The 19,934-nt window shown below is 35.9% G+C and overlaps 3 protein-coding genes across 6 annotated transcripts; 2 read left to right on the forward strand and 1 right to left on the reverse strand.

The window, feature by feature from the left end:
* Positions 1 to 7,070: 7,070 nt before the first annotated feature.
* On the forward strand, positions 7,071 to 12,279 carry LOC110734248 (long chain acyl-CoA synthetase 1-like). Of its 2 annotated transcripts, XM_021914320.1 has the most exons (20): positions 7,071 to 7,320; positions 7,851 to 8,024; positions 8,231 to 8,294; positions 8,415 to 8,504; positions 8,614 to 8,670; positions 8,772 to 8,820; positions 8,903 to 8,979; positions 9,091 to 9,130; positions 9,226 to 9,320; positions 9,438 to 9,605; positions 9,711 to 9,821; positions 9,969 to 10,056; positions 10,137 to 10,203; positions 10,328 to 10,403; positions 10,609 to 10,726; positions 10,824 to 11,069; positions 11,159 to 11,298; positions 11,426 to 11,608; positions 11,688 to 11,807; positions 11,898 to 12,279. In XM_021914320.1, exons 2-20 carry the CDS (start codon positions 7,870 to 7,872, stop codon positions 11,943 to 11,945), a joined length of 1,992 nt encoding a protein of 663 aa, XP_021770012.1. In that variant the 5' UTR covers positions 7,071 to 7,320; positions 7,851 to 7,869; the 3' UTR covers positions 11,946 to 12,279. The 2 variants fall into 2 exon arrangements, with proteins under 2 accessions (XP_021770012.1, XP_021770013.1); XM_021914321.1 differs by lacking the exons at positions 7,071 to 7,320; positions 7,851 to 8,024; positions 8,231 to 8,294; positions 8,772 to 8,820.
* A 587-nt stretch (positions 12,280 to 12,866) lies between these two features.
* LOC110734582 (pentatricopeptide repeat-containing protein At4g02750-like) lies at positions 12,867 to 14,363 on the forward strand. Its single transcript, XM_021914748.1, has one exon. It carries the CDS (start codon positions 12,867 to 12,869, stop codon positions 14,361 to 14,363), a length of 1,497 nt encoding a protein of 498 aa, XP_021770440.1.
* A 1,099-nt stretch (positions 14,364 to 15,462) lies between these two features.
* Positions 15,463 to 19,919, reverse strand: LOC110734249 (probable pre-mRNA-splicing factor ATP-dependent RNA helicase DEAH2). Of its 3 annotated transcripts, XM_021914322.1 has the most exons (7): positions 19,451 to 19,919; positions 18,494 to 18,696; positions 17,317 to 18,401; positions 16,746 to 16,871; positions 16,409 to 16,647; positions 16,024 to 16,142; positions 15,463 to 15,912 (listed from the first exon to the last, which is right to left on the reverse strand). In XM_021914322.1, the coding sequence occupies exons 1-7, from the start codon at positions 19,742 to 19,744 to the stop codon at positions 15,786 to 15,788; spliced, it is 2,193 nt and encodes a 730-aa protein (XP_021770014.1). In that variant the 5' UTR covers positions 19,745 to 19,919; the 3' UTR covers positions 15,463 to 15,785. The 3 variants fall into 3 exon arrangements, with proteins under 3 accessions (XP_021770014.1, XP_021770017.1, XP_021770015.1); XM_021914325.1 differs by lacking the exons at positions 15,463 to 15,912; positions 16,024 to 16,142; positions 16,409 to 16,647 and having other exon boundaries at positions 16,757 to 16,963; positions 19,451 to 19,744; XM_021914323.1 differs by lacking the exons at positions 15,463 to 15,912; positions 16,024 to 16,142; positions 16,409 to 16,647 and having other exon boundaries at positions 16,757 to 16,981; positions 19,451 to 19,744.
* Between the last annotated feature and the right edge of the window lie 15 nt (positions 19,920 to 19,934).

Consider the following 19,934-nt stretch of genomic DNA (forward strand, 5'->3'; position numbering starts at 1 on the left):
AAGTTACGGTTGGATCTAAAACCTAATCTGTGATACCATGTTAAATTTTGTGAAAACTCCTCAGATTGGAGTGTATTCCAATAATTCATATATATAGGGTTACAAAGATGAGTCCTAATCACGTTAGGAAATCTCAAAACATGTTTACAGAATCAACAACTTTTTGGTGCAGCAGGCCACACCGTGTGGCAGGGGTTACCCGAGTTATTTTGTTAGGGGTTACCCGAGTTATTCAGTCGGGGGTTACTCGAGTTACTCGGTCAGGGGTTACTTGAGGGGTTCGGACAGGGGTTACTCGAGGGGTTCACTCGGTCAAGGGTTACTTGAGGGGTTACTCGAGTTACTCGGTCAAGGGTTACTCGCTCGAGTTACTCGGTTAGGGGTTACTCGAAGGGTTACTCGAGTTACTCGCTCAGGGGTTACTCGAGTTACTCGGTTAGGAGTTATTTAAGGAGTTCGGTCAGGGGTTAGTTACTCGAGTAATTCGGTCAGGAGTTACTTAAGGAGTTCGGTCAGGGGTTACTTGAGGGTTCAGTTAGGGGTTATTCAGTCAGGGTTTACTTCAGGGGTTACTCGAGAGGTTCGGTCATGATTACTCGAGGGGTTACTCGGTCAGGGGTTACTTGTGCGGTTACTCGGTCAAAAGTAACTGAAGTAACCCCTGACCGAGTAACTTGAGTAACCCCGACAACTCGAGTAACCCCTGACCGAGTAACTCGAGTAACCCCGGCAACTTGAGTGACCCCTGATCGAGAAACTCGAGTAATCCCGACAACTCGAGTAACCCCTGATCGAGCGAGTTAATCGAGTAATCCCTGTCACACGGTACAGCAGACCGTATACAAAAATTTGTGTTACAGAATATTCACAAAATTATATCCTTCTATACAGAATAATATCTAGAATATTTATCATACATTCTATCAGTCTTCACTTGGATTAATGCATGCTGAAATCTAATACAGTTTGTAATGGCGTGGGAATTAGATATAATCACTTAAGTTATACATAAGTAATAGTATTATACTTCCGGTCGCCAATATTTGAGTATAGTTTATTAGTTTATAGTTTTATCAAGTAATGACGAGAGTCAGAACTAATAAAGAGAGACGCCTTCGTAATTAGATAAAGTGACAATTAATAGGCAAAGTGGACAGTTCCACTTCACCCACCCATTTGGCCTCTCAGCTGGTCTCGTAGGGATCATTAGAATAATCATCTAGATTCTAGAGCAAGCACTTTTCTTTTCCAGGTCCAAAGTAAAAATTTTCCAAAATTAAAGCCTATTATTCGCGCTTTTAGGCCATATTCAGAGATTATTTCGAAATCCGATGTCAAAAATTCAATTGATTTGGGGAATGCATCCTAAGTTTATAAAGATTGTTTGTAACTATATATGCCCACTAGTTGGTCACATAAAGACCCCTAGTATAACCTCAAAAGATGTTTATTAATAATCAAATAAATTGACGGTTTAGAGAAAAAAGTGAATAGTTCCAATCACCTAGGTAGCCTCCCAGGGCTTCGAGGAGTCCATGGCAAACATCTCGGCCTTTATTTTCTTGAAAATGTTATAAGTTCTCCAAAAGTAAAGGCTATAATCCATGCTTTTGGAACATTTTCATAGATTTTGAGGCCTAGTGTGAAATACTCAAGTGGGGGAGGGGGGAAGGGGGGGGAGGGGGGGGAGGCGATTCCAACCACTCACATGCCTCCCAGAGTTTCGAGGAGTTTATTATGAGAAACATCTCGACCCCTTTCTTTTTTGGTTCCAAAAATGTCGAAATTTCCCCAAAAGTGAAGGCAATAATAATCCATGAGCACTTTCGGAGATTTTGAGATCTGATGTCGAAAACTCAAGTGATGACAGGGGATGGAAATTAAATCCGATTCATTAAAAAAAGTTGTTTCGAACCACATACACCCATTTATGGAACACATAGACCCGTGGTGACCTTGAGTTATTAACCAACTATTTGGACAATTAAGAATTAAGTAGAAGTGTACGATTCCAATCACCCATGTGGTTGAAAAATAAGCTAAGTGTAGTAAAAATAAGCTTTAAATAATATTGAATTACTAAAGTTAAGTTTTTTAATCAATAAAAATTAAATAAGTTCAGTCAAAATATATATTTAATTTTCCTGTCAAAAAAAAAATAAAAAAAAAATGCATTGTTGAGCATTAAAAAAAATTGTTCTGTATATTTTAACTTTTTAAGTGAAGAGACAAGACAGATCTTAATTATATTATGCTTTCAAACTTTCTAATTTGGGGCCAAATTATTACACTTCTATTTTTTTTTTTTTTTTTTTTTTTTTACACATTTTCAGAATTTAATTGGTCATACATACACATGCATATTTTGAGTCGTTGGCGATATAACTCAGGTCAGTAATTGAAGCCACCAACCTCAAGTTATCTATAGAATCCCCACCTCGTATAACACTAAGTAACTTGTAATACGTAGTATGTAAATAATGTAATATGTCAGAAGTACGAAGTAGCACATTATTGTAACTCTTAAAATTCTAAGTAAAAAAAAAAAAAAAAAAAAAAAACTAAAAAAGCGGTCCTCATTAGTATTTATCCTGATTTATGTGAGGAAATTAACGAAGAAAAGTTTAGGAATTGTCTTACCAAAAGTTGCCTATGTGACTTAAAAAGATCGAAAGTGAGCTGCCCTAGGGGTGTTCTCGAGAACTATCTCCGACTCTAGCATAAGGTGGAGAAAGAAAATATGTAGAAGAGTTTTGTGTAATGTGTATAGTGATGAGTATTATCAGATAACGAGATTGCCTTCCAATATATTTATAGGGATGCATGTGTGATGACAATATTCATAATTATTGAAAATCTTTTGATTATGAGAACGACGAGTCGTAATAAACCTGTGATTGAAAGAGGACGTCAAATGGGAAGGTTGTATGTGTTCCATTCGTATTAAATTAAATTAGCCGGAGTTTAATGTCAAAGGTATCTTTCATATTTAGTGTGTCCGATGGACCTCATTTAGAAACTTGATGAGGAGGAGACCAAAAAATCTCTATCTATCTATTGCAATTTCACATTGAATAAATACAAATATCTAACTCATGATTCTAATGAACACAACCTTATTATTTGTTAATAGGACTAAAGACGATATAGCAATAAAAACACTATTAAAAGACAAAAGATGTGACGATCAATTAAGTTTATACATTGGACAACGAACTAAGTGTTGATAAATTATTTGGTGTATAAATTAGCTAAAAGAGCTAGTAACAATAATGAACTTATTTAATCGTAAGAGTTTATGTGGGGGAATTGAATCTTCTTGTCCATAGTGTATAGTAACAATGATATGATGGAACCAGATCAGTATCAAGCTCAAAAGTGGAAAAGTATTTTATCTTTTGATGTAGTTCACAACATATACCCATTAGACACGTTAAAGTTGTTAATAGCATTGAAAGCAACATGAATCCAATCCATCTACTTATTATTAGGTGCTTGTACCGATCCAAAGTGTGGACACATTAAAAGAAGCCAAGGTAGCACGTAGGCCAACCGCCAAATATAGCCTTTGATGCATGGAAAGAGTTCAAATATAGCATAAAAAGAATTTAATCCTTCAAATCATAACATATTGTACGAGACGACGATGAATGAGTACGTGGAAGAGAAGGGATCACACAATCCCTTGGAAATCACATTGTAGTTCGTATAATCACCAAATTTGATATTTTGCAATCAAGATTAATACTTCTTACATTCTCAAATAATTACCATCCATGTATATAAATATATCATATTATTATGTGATGTGGATTCATTTATTGGTTATCTCCCTGACATTTTCTCTCCCACTAATCCACTATCAATAGGTTTTAAAAAATTCTTTACACTATCTACCCTTGACACTTACAAGTTACACTCCTTATTTTTTTTGATTTTAATAGAACGATTGACAAAAACTATGGCTATGTACAAACTTATTTACATTTTTGCTCTGATTTGAAACTTATTTACAGATTTGTCGTCCACGTAGATTCGAATATAATTATTTCGCTTTTAAAATTTTTTGCAGAGCAAAACCACTATCCTGTGACCTATGTTCAAACCGCTACTTTGACTGAAGAAGCACGACGGTGAGGAGGCGAACAACTACTATACTACATAGGCCGATCGATTTGGACTTTGGTGAACACTCGCTCGTCCGTTGGTTTTACTGGGCAATTGGTGTACGTTGTTAGAGAAGCAGCAAAAGGAGAAATTTAAGTTTCTCTTAATGTGTAAAAAATATAAGGTGAAACGGCTATCCTAAGTAGCAATTTTACTCTATAACACTACTTAGGATAACGGTTTATCCTTTTAATTTTTCTTTTAAAAACAATTATACTCTAAACCTACGTGGACGGCAAATCTGTAAATAAGTTTTAACCAAGAGCAAATATGTGAATACGTTTACAAGTAACCTTAGTTTTGTTAATCGTTCATTTTAATATGTGTATCTTAATTTAGCAAGACAATAGGTAAATGAATGAGAGAGTGAAAATCACTATTTGTTATATATATATATATGGCTATTTTTGTTGTTTGTAGATGTTTAACAAAGGATGTTTCATTATTATTTACTTTCTCTAATCTCTATTAATTAAAACAATTACGTACTCCCCTCTCTTCTCTCTAAAAATCCTAGCCTCCATTGTTGAATTTTGAAGGGGCTTCCATCGATTTTCAGTGAAAAATCCCAATCTTTGTTTTTTGTGTGCCTTTTCTCTTTGTTTTTGTTTGTTCTAGATTTATAATAACTCTTCCTCTTTTAGGAGGAACGCTTCTCCCTCGAAAGAAAGGGTTTTTCTTCTTCTTTAGGAGGATTTTTCTCCTTCATTTGAAAGAAAAGGTTTTTCTTCTCTCTTTTGAGGGAGGATTTGCTTTTTTGTTTGATGGATTGTTATAGAGTTGTTTCATGGGTAAAGATTTGTGTGGGATCGAAAAAGAGGTTAATGAATCAAGTGAAAATTTTCTTCACGGCTACAACAGATCAATAGACCCCCTTGTCGAAGCAGGCTGTAAATCACAGCGATGTGAAAGAGGGTTTGCAACAACGATCATAGTTTTGCTGAAAGGATGTACAATTTATTTGCAGCAACGATAGAAGCTTTGCTGAAAGGATGTTTTTATTTGAATCAATTGTCATGTATTTGTTTAATATAAATCTCTTTGTAAATGTCGTATGACTTTTTATTTATGAATCAATCTTTTGTTAAAAAAAAAAAAAAAAAAGGGAAGTTTCATTATTCGTACTAAAAAATTATTCATATTTAATTTAATATACATTTTTTTGGCGTGATAATTTAATACAAAATTAATAAGTAACCTACTAAAACCCTTAATTTGGTCCCTCATTTATCTTCCACTATACTGCTATTTTTGGCGCATTTAATCTTTGAAAAGTAGACATTACAATGTTTAATTGTTAATTGAAAGATGAAAACTGCAAGCTAGTAACACATATTTGTTGAATTGATCGAAACGTATGGGTTATGAGACACATAAACCTTGGCAGATGTCAAAGATTAGTTGATTAAAGTCTTGCGGACAATACTATATACTAATAGTGACTCTAAAAGCATATAAACTACCTTAAATTTTCTTGACAATTCTTACATGCATCTAACCTATAATAGAGAAGCAGAAACGCATGCAATGGAAGATGGAGCAAAGGAGAAAATATGGCTAGAGTGACAGAGGAACAAGGGATCAAGGTCGGGATCTATGAACTCATACATAAAAATAATATACTCTAGTCATCATATTTTGTTGTTTTTGGATCTTTATTATGCTAAAATGATCGACTTAAATTTTGCTTAGTTTTTGGATTTGGTGGGTTATGCTGGAATTTACATAAATATGAACTAAATAAGTAGACATGAAAATAGTATTCATTATTCAACAACTCATCATACTACGTATGTTTTTAAGAATGCTCGCTGTGTTAAACTTGTTAACTTGCCTTATTTTGTGCTTACAATTGGGAATTCTTTCACACAATTTTTGTGTGGCAGCATCCTATGCGGAGCACACATAACACATGTCATCTTGTGCGACCTTATTAATCAAACTTAGTCTATTAGATCGAGTTGAGTAATAACTTTAATTTTTGAAAAATTAGCGACGATAGCCAATCCAAGAAGCTAAGGGCCCTTCGACCAGCAAACGTGAAAGCTAAGATAGATATTACAATCATTATTGAATAGCAATCAATCAAAACACAGCAAAATGGTGATCCAAATCACACAGCTACATACAATCAACTTCAGTAGTCCATTTCTTAACTATATCATATCTACCAATTAAAACCCCTTAGCTTCAATTCTTAGGCCATTTATCATAGCATACCTATCAAATGAGCAATAATATAATCAACGATTTTCTATCAAATAACAACCATATGTATGTGAAAGGCATTGCGTAATCTGTTCCTACAACATTTATTAATGTTGTTGATTGTTTGATCATAAAAGAGTTTAGGTGATCGAAATGCAATGCAAGTCGATTGATGTACCCTAATCCTACTCACTATTACTTTCTGTAGCTTAATTAGCACAAGGTAGGTAGTTTGCATTGTCAAGTTATTATGCAATTACTAAGTGAATGACATTTAATTTCACCAAAAATTTATATCCTCACATTGCTTACATTAAAAAAATTAATATCGCGTTGATGATATTATAACAATTCAAAATGCGACAACTAATTTCAGACTGGCTAAGCAAGAGTAGGATTGGATTAGTGTATTATTACAAACAATGAAACAAGGTTATTCAACACATGGCCTAACCAAACTAGTAGCCTTTTATGAATACACCATTAAAAACCTATACTCGTAGTCCTACTAAAAACATGAAAGTAAAATCATCTCAAGTACGTATACTTTAAAATGATAACATAAAAATAAATACGCACTTGTATTTGGAAGTTTGGTTTCCAACAAAAAAATGATCAACGTCCAAAAAAAAAAAAAAGAACGTCACATTGATGAGAACTTATTGAGAAGTCTCAGGAGATGGTGTACATATCCTCTTTTTTATTAATTACACAAAGCACTTTAAATGCCTTCTCAACTAACCTGTCCTTTTCTTCCTCAACTCCCTAATTTCATCCATCTAATTCCAAACACCCCGTTTTGTTTTGGTCATCATATATATTCATCATCTTATGTAGTATCATATATCCCTAAGCTATACTCATCATTAAATTATAATTCGGGCTTTCGCAACGATCAGCCAGTTTCGAACTCATTACTTCACAAATTACGCTCTCCTTTTCCTTGTAAATTTTGTTCCTTCTCTCTCTCTCTTTTTTTTTTTAATTGCTTCTTTTAGTTTATACTTGGTATATATTAGCCCGTGTTTTTCTTTTCTTTCATTTTGCGCGTTAGAAATGGTTTTATGTATTTGTTACGTTCGAACTGGCTAGTTTTGATCATAATAGTATTGCAAAAACTGCAAGGCAAAATAACCAAGAAAGAGGAGGAAAAAAGGGTTGAGCAAAATGTGTGTGATTGATCAAACTTGCATTGTTATAAAGTTGAAACACACACATTATTTACGAACTTTTCACCGACTTCTATTAAATGACCTTAAAAAGTTAGCTTGAATTCACCACTTATTTATTACCACCTGACCTCATCAACTTTATCTTTAACGTATATGCTGTAAACAAGTAATAAATCAACAAAAACAAAATTGACCTATCATGGTTAATATTGTACGTACGAACATGTGGCTATATTTTTTATTCTGTATTCTATGCTTGTTTTGAGGTCAAATATTAACATAATTAAGGTTGGTGAACCACAGTGTATGATATATATAAGCTATGACGACGACCAAGAAATTCTCAGCACAATTAGGTAATGGAAGAGATGGACAAGACGGCCGCCCGGCCGTCGGTCCAATTTATCGGAATCTTCTTGCCAAGAATGAGTTCCCACCACCTCTTCCTGATGTTTCTACTGCTTGGGATTCCTTCAGGTAATTTTGTTTTTTTCTTATTATACTTCACTTTTTTTACTACCTTATAAAGTTTTTCTAGGTTAGTGCAAGATTTTGTGATTGTACATTAATTCATGGTAACTTAGCTAAGGTTGCACCATCGTACACTGATTATGAGACAACTTTTATTGAGAAATGACGTGACATTTTCCGTCTCATGTTTGAATTTATCTCTAATTTTGTAGGCTTTCAGCTGAAAAGAATGCAGGAAATAATATGTTGGGTTGGCGTGAAATGGTTAATGGCAAGGTAATAACTTACAAAAGTAATAAAAAAATATAAAGGGTTAATTTTAAATTCTCTAATTTTGACCATAGTAAGTTAATTTTAATATGTAGCTAATTGGTTTTGGGTGAAAATGTTAAATAGTGGGGGCCTTATGTCTGGAAAAGTTACAAGGAAGTTTATGAAGAAGTTCTAAACATTGGTTCAGCATTACGAGCATGTGGGGCTCAACCTGTAAGAAAATTTATAAATTTTGACTATCATATACTTTTAATTTTAATAATATTTTATCGGTTTATATTTTTACATGACCAATATTCTTGCTGACCATAAATTAATATAGGGTGCAAAGATCGGAATATATGGTGTTAATTGTCCTCAATGGATTATGGCAATGGAGGTTAGTTTGCTTCAAGAAAATAAAATCGTTTATAAATATACTATGATAATTAATAAGTATATTATAATTATATATACTAAAAAATTTCAATTTGTGTATAGGCTTGTAATGCTCACAGTTTGATATGTGTGCCTCTATATGATACCTTAGGTAAGAATTAATTAATTAACTCTCAATTAATTTGTTGAAAGATAATAATTCATCTAAAATACTGTTATTATTGTCTAATCAGGTCCTGGTGCTATAAATTACATAATTGATCATGCTGAGATTGATTATGTTTTCGTCCATTCCCTAAAGGTTGACGAAGTATGTGTGTACAACAACTCTATCTTCCTATACTTGTACGTGTTTGTGCTTTGTTTAGAGGTTTAATTTCGTATGGCCTGATTTGCTGTTGTGCTTGTGTTTTTTGTACAGCTTCTTAACCCCGATTGTTCCTCCACTACACGGCTAAAATGTAAGATTGATATACTTTTAACTGTGAGTTGGTTTGTTTAGACTGAATTCAGTGTGTATTCTAATTAACTAGATGGATTTTTTATGATATTGTAGCGATTGTTTGTTTTACGTCGTTCACTGAGGAAGAAAACCTGAAGGCTCGTAATGCAGGAATTGAGGCATACTCATGGAATCAGTTTCTCCATGTGGTCAGACTATGTGCTTGATTATGCTTGTTTTTAACTTGTGTTTTAAGTTGTTAGCTGTTAAGCTTATATTTAATCAGTATTTATGTGTTCACAATTTATCTGGTCATGTTCGAATAGGGGAAGGAGAATCCATCAGAGCCTGTTCCGCCACAACCAATCAATATCTGTACCATAATGTACACGAGTGGCACCAGTGGAGATCCGAAAGGTGTTGTGCTAACACATGAAAATATGGCTATGTTTTTAAGCGGGTTGGATCTTTTCTTGGAACAATTTGATGACAAGGTAACCAACCTCGCGCACACATTGTATAGTTCTGTTACTTTTTACTCGTGTTATCATTGGCTCTTTATCATGCAATGATATGATTAATTATGTACTCTTTAACAGATGACAGTAAATGATGTGTATCTATCATTCCTTCCCCTGGCTCACATATTAGATCGTGTTATAGAAGAATATTTTTTTCACAAGGGTGCTTCTGTTGGCTTCTTTCATGGGGTACTCTTGAACTCTTGTTACTCTATTCTATCATATCTTGTAACACGCAAAAGTTTTTTTTTACCACCAAGAAACAGGCTACTCTGCTACAAAAGTTTCCTCAGCTCATATCGAGTTTTATGAGTGTTGTTGACTTGTGCAATGCAGAATGTAAAAGAAATCAGTGACGATCTCATGGAGTTAAAGCCAACTTTTTTTGCTGGTGTACCTAGAGTTTTTGACCGTGTGTATGAAGGCATGTGCTTATACTCAGTCCTCCCTCTTTGATCTGGCTTGTACCAATGGAAGTTTACTAATTAATTGCGTGTTCACCAGGCATACAGAAGGCAATTGAAGATCTTATTCCGAGGAGGAGGAAGATTTTTCACCTTCTTTACAAATAGTAAGTTGCTCATGTTCTGTTTACATTTTAGTTCCTTGGCAAAAACAAAATACTTATGATAATAAGTGGTTTATAATATGCAGAATATATAACGGTTATAAGTCTCTTTTTTGTTGAAATGCAGCAAATTATTTTGGATGAATCGAGGGTACAAGCACAAGCATGCATCTCCTTTAGCAGATTTATTAGCCTTCAGAAAGGTTATTGCCTTTGATCTGATTTCACATTCTGATCTACTTTGTGCTTTAATATTCTTCAGAATATATAACTTTTATCAGCTCTTGTTTACTGATTTCAGTGCTTCATGTGTATTTTCAGCTGAACAACTATATTTATTCTTGAGTGTGACACTTATTATTGTACTGCAATGCCTTACTCATAGTACAATGTCTGCAACTAATTTAGGTGAAGAACAAGCTAGGTGGTAGGGTTCGACTTATGGTATGTGGAGCTGCACCTTGGAGCGAAGAAGTGGAGGAGTTTTTGCGGGTTACTTGCTGTTGTTTTGTACTTCAAGGCTATGGTACAGGAAAACTTTAGCCTGCTTATTCCTTCATCTGTAATCATTTGACTTGTAAACTTGGTTTTAAGTTTTAATCAAATTTCTGGTTTTTGTGCAGGATTGACAGAAACCTGTGGATTGTCCACAGTTTGCTACCCTGATGAAATGTCGATGCTAGGAGCTGTCGGTGCTCCATCTGTATACACAGAAATGCGCCTTGAAGAGGTTCCGGAGATGGGGTACCACCCATTGGCTGATCCTCCACGCGGGGAGATATGCTTGAGGGGCAAAACACTGTTTTCCGAATACTACAAAAACCCTGAGTTAACTACAGAGTCTATTAGAGATGGGTGGTTTCATTCAGGTTAAGCCTCTGTCTGGTTCCTGCTTATGTCAGATTTCTTTCCTTGAAAAATTTATACATACATAAATTCTTTCTTTATAAATTGTCAGGTGACATTGGTGAGGTGCTTCCTAATGGAACAATAAAGATCATTGATAGAAAGAAGAATCTGATCAAACTTTCACAAGGAGAGTATGTCGCTCTTGAGTACTTAGAGAAAGTATACAGCATTACTCCCATTGTCGAAGATGTAAAGCCTCTTCTAAGATAACTTATAACCTCTGCTTACTCTAGGGTCCTGTATTCTAATCTCATTACAGTTAAAAGTCTAAGGTCCTCCTTACTCTAGGAACTAATTTTTTGGTGTCTTTTTGAAGATTTGGGTTTATGGAGATAGCTTTAAGTCGATGTTGGTTGCTGTTGTGGTGCCAAATGAAGATAATACCAAGAAATGGGCGGCTCAAAATGGATGTAAAGGCACATTCACTGAGTTGTGCTCCCTTAAAGAGTTCAGAAATTACGTCCTCTCTGAACTTACAGTTGCTGCGGAAAGAAACAAGGTGCATACAACCTTCATATAAGAACTAAACATTTCTAAAACGAGTAGATCTCTGAACATGTCAATCATTCTTGTAACAGCTTAGAGGTTTCGAGCATGTCAAGGGAGTCGTTATTGAACCTCAGACCTTTGAATTATTACCAGGCTTAATGACACCAACTATGAAGAAGAGGAGGGATAAAATGTTAAAACATTATCAGGTAACAAACTATACACTTTCTTCAATTCGTTTCACAAGGAACTTTGATTTCATGCGATATTTCCTGATGTATTTTTCAAACCATGTACAGGCCGAAATTGATGACTTGTACAACACTTTGGCTAAAGGGAAGTGCTGAACGACAAATGCAAACTCAATATAATGTCTTCATGTGTGCAGCTGTTTAAGAAGAATAAACAGTGAAGAAGGCTAGGAGCATTTTCTAACTTTCTGTATAAAGTTTGTATTTGAGGCCAGAGTTTGAAGAAAATGGAAAGTCGCTGAGTTTTATCATCAATTAGATTGATTTCTTAGTTTTGTAACGTTTCATGATGCTGCATATTGTTACTGCTTGTACTTCAATTCTTACTCCGTGTATGATAACTGGCTTAAAGTTGAAGTTAGATAATAACACAACTTAATTAATACCAGATTATAACATGAATCAAATCTGTTGATCGATGGGTTTTCAATTAGAAAGTTTTGATAGAATCCACCTTCAAAGAATTAGACTGTTACTGATTAAGCTTAATAAGCTGAACAATAAATGTGACTGTTTACTAAGAGATTTATTCTATTTTTAACAAATCTGTAAAGGTAATATTTACAAAACTAATTGAATTAAGAGAGAATTTGTTATGTTATGTTATAGTAATAATAACCCTTACAATTTGTAATAATTCTTGAAACAAAATAGCCAATCATATCAATTAATATAGGAACATGAATGTGAAAGATTAAAACTCATTTCGAAACTCAATATCTTCAACTTGATTACTTTAAATAGCGAGTTAAACTCAAACAACCTAATTTTTTAGAAAGCTCAAACACCGATAAGATAGAGCTTGGCTATATGTAATATGCCTAGTTGGGTTGAACGGTTGGGTCTCTTTAGCTCATTTCCACCCTCAACTTAGGTCACAACATAATAAACTTTATAACAATGTTTCGTTACACCAAAAATAATAAAGTTATAATGTTGTTAACCATAGCAAACAGAAAATATTCACTCAAATTTTACCGCCAAATAACTACCCTTCAACCAGCTACTTTGAACCAAATGATAAAGATTTCCCTTCAAAATTCCCAACTTAACGATGCTCGGATGCTCTTTGATGACAATCCCAGTTCTCGAGATGTTGTTTCATGGAATATGATGATTGCAGGTTATATTAAAAAGAACCATATTGATGTTGCCCGCCAAATGTTCGATGAAATGCCTCAAAGAGATATTGTCTCTTGGAATACCTGGATTTCTGGTCTTCAGAAGAAGAAAGATCACAAGAATACTTACCAGTGTTACCTCCAGATTCAGAGTTCTGGTTTGCGGCCAACTCCGTACACTTTTTCGATAGTGATTAGTTCGGTTTTGGGTAGTGTATCCAATGTTTTGATTCCTCAGCTTCATGCTCAGATTGTTTCATTTGGTCATTATTCTAGTGTTTATGTTGGATCAGCATTGATGAGGGGTTATACAGATTTGGAGGATCATTCTGCTTTACGTGGGGTGTTTGATGATATATTAGACAAAGATAATAGTGTATGGAACGCGTTGATTTTGGGTTATATGGACTTGGGTTTTACTGATGAAGCTCAGAGAGCTTTCAACAAGATGCCTCAGAAAGATGTGGTTTCTTGGACTACCATGGTTGATGGGTATTTGAAGAATAATGAGGTTGAAAGAGCTAGGTATGTTTTTGATAAGATGAAAGAAAAGAATGTCGTTTCATGGACTGCTATGATCTCTGGGTATGTGGGAGTAGACATGTGTTTGGCTTTGGAGTTGTTTATTCTGATGATGAAATCGGGCCCTCGGCCAAATCCGCATACATTTGCAAGCATTTTAACTGCCTGTGCTAAGCATTCTGAACTTCGTACTGGACAGCAAATTCATGCAACCATAGTGAAGCAGGGTATACTTGTTGATAATGTCTTGGTGACTGCTTTTATCAGTATGTATGCCAAATGTGGAGACATTGAAGCAGCATATTGTATATTTGAGCAAATGCCTGGCAAGAATTTGGTGTCTTGGAATACAATATTAGGCTGTCATGCCAGGCATGGGCGAGCAAGAACAGCATTGGATGAGTTTGAGAAAATGATTAGCAGTGAGGTGAGGCCGAATAACGTAACATTTACCAACATTTTATCTGCTTGTGCCCATGGAGGTCTAGTTGAAGAAGGGGAAAAAGTCTTTTATTGCATGGAAAAAACTTATGGCATACATCCAGAAAAAGAGCATTATGCTTGCATGGTAGATCTCTATGGAAGAGCAGGTCACCTTGACAAGGCAAAGAGCTTAATTGACCACATGCCATTCGAGCCGGATACTGTTGTATGGGGTGCATTGCTTGCGGCGTGTGGCTTGCATTCAGATTTTGAATTTGGCAGTAATGCTGCAGATGCACTCCACAACTTGGAAAGAAATCACCCTGCTGCATATATGGTGCTTTCAAAGATCCTTGGTGAAAGAGGAATGTGGAGCTCTTTGACAGATATTAAACAGATGGAATATGAAAACATGAAAAAGCAAAAGGCTGGCAGTTGGATTGGTTAAATAGAGCTGGAAACTGGTCTTAATTCTGAAAGTAGACAGCATACTTGGTATGACCATATTTTTATTGCACAACCAAATATCAAGACGATTGAATAATGCCTGGAGAGCATACTGTGTCAAAATGAAGTAATTTCATTTAGACAAGCATGCACTATTATTCATCCATTGATCTTCAGGCACAGAATCATCAAACTTCAGTCATTCAGAGATCCAAGTTGATATTTGCTCTTTCTAAGATTGCTTGAAGTCAAAAATCCATGTACTTTGGTTTGTACATCTGAAAGCAGCTGGAGATTGGAGTTTTCAGTCCCCTGTGGATGTCAAGGAGACAGAAAATCGCTTCATGGAAGTACTGATTCTTTCACAATGAAATCAGAAAGAAACTTGGGGCTCTGCTACGGTCATACAGAATTGAATGCTATGCCACCATTTGGCTGGCTGAGATGGCTTCTTTCCAATTTCTTCTGCACTTAGCCACCATCCCCCAGTTGTCTTGCAGGCACGACTAACCTGATTAGAATGATTTACTAGAAGTAAACTTTGGTACTTCAAATCCATTATTACACTGTCAAAGGCCTCACCCACAAGGTCAGTTTTGGGAGCTCGCACGAAGGATGCAAGTGAAGCCTGAATCTAGAAGGGCAACTATATATCTATCTGAATTTTGAAGTCTTCAACTCCCATGCTCAAATGAGCAATGAGGAAACACATTAGGAATAACCAATATACTCGCACCATGTTTTCTGATTCCGAAATTCTCCGAGGAATAAACTCCAAGGCCAGAAAGCCATTATTTTACATCAGTGGAGTCCGGGTCAACTATTAGACATGTTTGTTTGCCATTTCATTTCTAATCCCTCTTGTTAGTACTCTGCTCCAGCCACACAAAACTAAAGGCCAACCCCAAAAGTGCTATACATGCGAATAAAAACCAAAACAAAATTTTGGATTGGATATCTGAAAAATAGGATGCGGCAGAATACTCAAATAGTTTTCTCACCTGTAATTCTTTACCTTCCAAAAAAGTTTTCTTTTTTCAAATCAAAGATGGAATCATGGAAGTAATTAAATATACTGCAGCAAGTATCAAGCGAGAAAATACTAGTCCAAACAATTTTATAAACTAAGATGGTATTAATTTAAATAAATAAAAGAAGATGACAGAAGGTAACAATTTGCACGAAATTGTAAGTATAACTAAGTTACACTCCAAGTAAAAGCAGCTTCCATTACACAAGGCCAATCACTAGAATTCTAAATTTAATCAGATAACAGGACATGACTGCAGCCTTTGGGAATGTCACAAATCCCACCTTGAAATGATGAAATAGCAAGAAACAAAAACTCCTCAACAAGGTGCACTTCCAAAGCTATCCATGTCCCAGGAGTACAGGAAGAACTATGAGGTGAATAATATATCTCCTACCTCCTATTCTTGCTCTCTTCCCCATCCCTCTCACGCTTCTTGTAAAGCTTCTCCAGAACTCGCTTTGCTTCACAATTAGGGAAGTTTTCAAGGTCATAGTAGTGTGGTGCAATATCAACAAGCCTGTTCAGAGAAAAAATTTAAAAAAAAAAAAAAAAAAAAAAAAACAGGCTTTATAACACAAGATCATTGATAATAGCCAAGCTGTGGTATTAAAGGACAGGATGATCTAACCATTCTCCACGGACATCAGTAACAGTACGAATGAAATTCCGGCTGGTCAACACGTATTCATTGTATATAACCCACTCTGGTTTATGATCCAAGCAATTTGAAGGATGCAAGTGAACCACCTATAGGGAGACACCATTGCATTGTATATTAGTTAAAAACTTACAATTGAACATATGTTTGAGCATTAAGTTATAAATAATGTCATTATTTGGGAGGGGAATGGGGGGAAGGGATCCAAATATCCATTTATCAATGAACAGTTGGAGTGCATGAATGAAATAAACATGAGCATTTGGTTTTTATTATTTTGCTAGCTTCGGTATCATAATCTGAACTTCTGAAGACACTAGTACAGAGTGGGGAGCAAATAAAATTATGTACTCACTTGGTTATCTTTCACTGTCAAATAGTGTCCTGTTTTTTCCAGATGAGCCACTTGCATGAAATATCCTGACAGCATTGCCTTCCGTATGTTGACATAGTAATCCCTGCTGTTGAAATCAGTACTGCATAACTTCAGGTTGAACCTAGCCATAATGCGCACAAGTTGCTGTCTCACATTATCTGCAGCCTTTAATGTCCTCTGGTTGATAAAATTTTCATAACACCAGTTTGGGTCCTCTTCTGTGAAGTGCAGGAAAGAAAAGGTGAGCAGGACCATCCAAGAAAAAAATATAAACCAAAAGCCAAAAGGACAAGAAATGGGCAAAATAGGCACTCACGATTCTGCTTGTAGGCATGATAGACGTTCAACAGCGTAAGGTGATCTCCATCAATGTGTCCAAACCTAGCTTTTGCTTCATCTGCAGCTTTCTGGGCCTCCCTAGGCCTCACAAAGCAATTGGGAACTAGATAAAGTAATTGTTATCACAGACGAGGCCCACGGAAGGTCAGCAGATGCATAGAGGCGAGACCAGACCATTTGCTTGATGAGAAAAAACTGAGAAATTGGATCTATCTGCATCAGCACTTACTTAGAAAATCTATGGCACATGCCAACCAGGGGCATGGAACCCAGACTAGATAGTTGCTGATGGTGACCTATACCGACTCACAGACATGCAATGCAATTCATGCATAGACATAACGTCTATGCATGTATAGACGACTTGAAAACAATTGACACATGCATAGACGTAGCCTATGCATGTATAGACGACTTGAAAACAATTGACAAGGATGCTGTCAGGGACAATTCTTGCCCCTCACAGACAACCAAAACAAGTTTTTAAAATGTGACATGAGACTCAATAATTAAACAAACATGCAAATAGACAAGTGACAAAAGATTACCTGAAAGCATTGCTGATATTGAAAGGATTTCATTTGAACAGTTGAATTCAGGACTCACGACAAGCATCTTTCCCATTTGGGGATCCAGGGGAAATTCACTCATAATTTCTCCAAGCCTGGTCAAATTACCTTCATCATCCAATGCACCAAGATAATTCAACACCTCTAAAGCTCGCATCAGAGTCTCTGGAGCTGGGGGGTCCATAAAGTCAAAATGTACCAGATCATCAATGCCAAGCTTCTTCAGTGTAAGTACAGTATTTGCTAGATTTGACCGCAGAATTTCAGGATAAGTCTGCGGCTGGAGATCATTATGGAAACTTTTCTCTGTGTATAGCCTAAAGCATTTACCAGGTTGTGTTCTTCCAGCACGACCAGCCCTCTGGTGTGCACTTGCCTTTGATATAGGAGAAACCAATAGTGATTCAACACGAACTCGGGGATTATAGACTTTCTGTTTAGCAAATCCTGGATCAATCACAAATACTATACCATCAATGGTCAAAGATGTTTCAGCAATGTTAGTAGACACCACAATTTTCCTCCCAGGAGGACCTCCCTCTTTCGTTGGAGGAGGAGCAGTTTCAAATATCTTCTGCTGCATAGCAGGAGGAAGAGTAGAATACAATGGAACAACTTTCACAGGTCCAACTTGGTCACCTAAATTTCCCACTTCTTTATTAATTTTACGACAAGCATCCTCAATCTCCTCCTCTCCAGTGAGGAAAACAAGTATATCACCAGGAGGTTCACACATGTGTATTTGTACAACGGTTCGAATAGCTGCCTCAAGGTAGTCTCTTTCAGGATCCTGGGTGTAAAAAATTTCCACAGGATGCAACCTTCCAGGAACTTTCATAAGAGGAGCACCATTAAAATAATCCTGAAATTTCTCAGCCTCAAGAGTAGCACTCATAACAACTAACTTTAAGTCCGGCCTGTTTCTTAACACTTCCTTCAAAAGCCCAAATAGCACATCTGTTGCCAATGTCCTTTCATGAGCTTCATCAAGAATTATAACTTTATACCTCTCCAAAAGTGGATCTGTCATTGCTTCTCTCAACAACATACCATCTGTCAGATACCTACAATACAGAATACATGAAACTTAGTAACCGCATAATTGTAAGTAATCCTTTTAGAGAAAAGGCACAAATTATAGAAAGGACATGCATACTTCAAAACCGTTCTTGAATTACTACAGTCTTCAAAACGAATACTGTAACCAACTTCTTCTCCCAAAGTCACATCCATTTCCTCTGCAACTCTACGTGAGACTGACATTGCTGCCACCCTACGTGGCTGAGTACAACCAACCATCATCTTTTTTCGTTTATCAGGAGACTCTAATTCCACAGCCTCCAAAACAAATTGCGGAATCTGATCAAGACATACATTGCAAGTCAGAAGAAAACTTGTCACATTTAATTTCCCTAACAAAAGATATATGATAACATTTTCTCAACAATTCATGCCAAAAAAATGCAACGACAATAAAACCAACCCTCTGCAAGTTAAAATTCCAAGACAACACACCTAAACCATAATACAGACAAATGTTTGACATCCTAAACTCTGTTTTACTCCACCAACTCAATCGTACACCCGTCAAATGTCTACTAACAAATACCTCCCTTTTACAGGCTTACAGCTACTCCACACTTAACAATCTTCCGATTATATTATTCTAAACAAAACCCACATTCTTCCGATATCTCTAACCCCTTTTGTAATTCTAGGCAAATTTGAATCCCAAAATACGTAACTAATCTGTATTTATTGACAGCGAATGTGTATCATGTAAAACATCATAGATAAACTAAATACGCAATAGCAATTACATAGCCTAGAACCTAATGTAAGCAAAACGATGGTTTACAATTTCAGCAAGAGACATTTAATCCCAAAAAATAACTCAAGCTATGATTACCAAAATATCAAGCTCAAATCAATACGAACGTATACACAAACATATCAAACCCTAATTTTTACACATTAAAAACATAGGAAAAATACCCAAAAAAAGCAAACGAGAAAACAATTATAAATAAACAACCTATCCAGGGTTTTCGACATAGATAAACCCAAATTTCAACAGAACTTAACTGAAGAAACAAAAATCAAAAAAACTAACCTGGGTAGTTTTACCACTACCAGTTTCACCGACTAAAACAATAGTCTGATTAGTATGAAGAACCTTCAAAAACTCCTCTTTCTGCTGCCAAACAGGAAGAGATTTACGCTTCTCCAGAATATCGAAAAATCGCTGAGAATAGGGCCTTCCATTCCATCGATTAATCGAAAGATTAGGGATTCCATTGTTCATCATCATCGGAGCAGCAGCACCGTTAGCTTTGGGAAGCTTGTTAATGGAGTTGTCGTCAACAACGTCGAACAAGCTAACCTTCCTCTTTCTCTCTGTCCCCATCAATTCAATTTACAAAACCCTAATTTTAGCCCGGATTATCGGATCCGAAAACCTCCCAATTAATTTATTTTAATTGAATTTGGGGGAGAAAGAGAGAGGGATTTCAGTGTGTTGTGGGTTGGGGAAACCCTAGGAGAGAGAAAGTGAAGAAGAAAGAAGGAAAAGGGAGAGTCCGCAGCCGTTGATATAT

The sequence above is a fragment of the Chenopodium quinoa genome, unplaced genomic scaffold, assembly GCF_001683475.1.
Source record: "Chenopodium quinoa cultivar QQ74 unplaced genomic scaffold, ASM168347v1, whole genome shotgun sequence".
Classification (NCBI taxonomy): domain Eukaryota; kingdom Viridiplantae; phylum Streptophyta; class Magnoliopsida; order Caryophyllales; family Amaranthaceae; genus Chenopodium; species Chenopodium quinoa.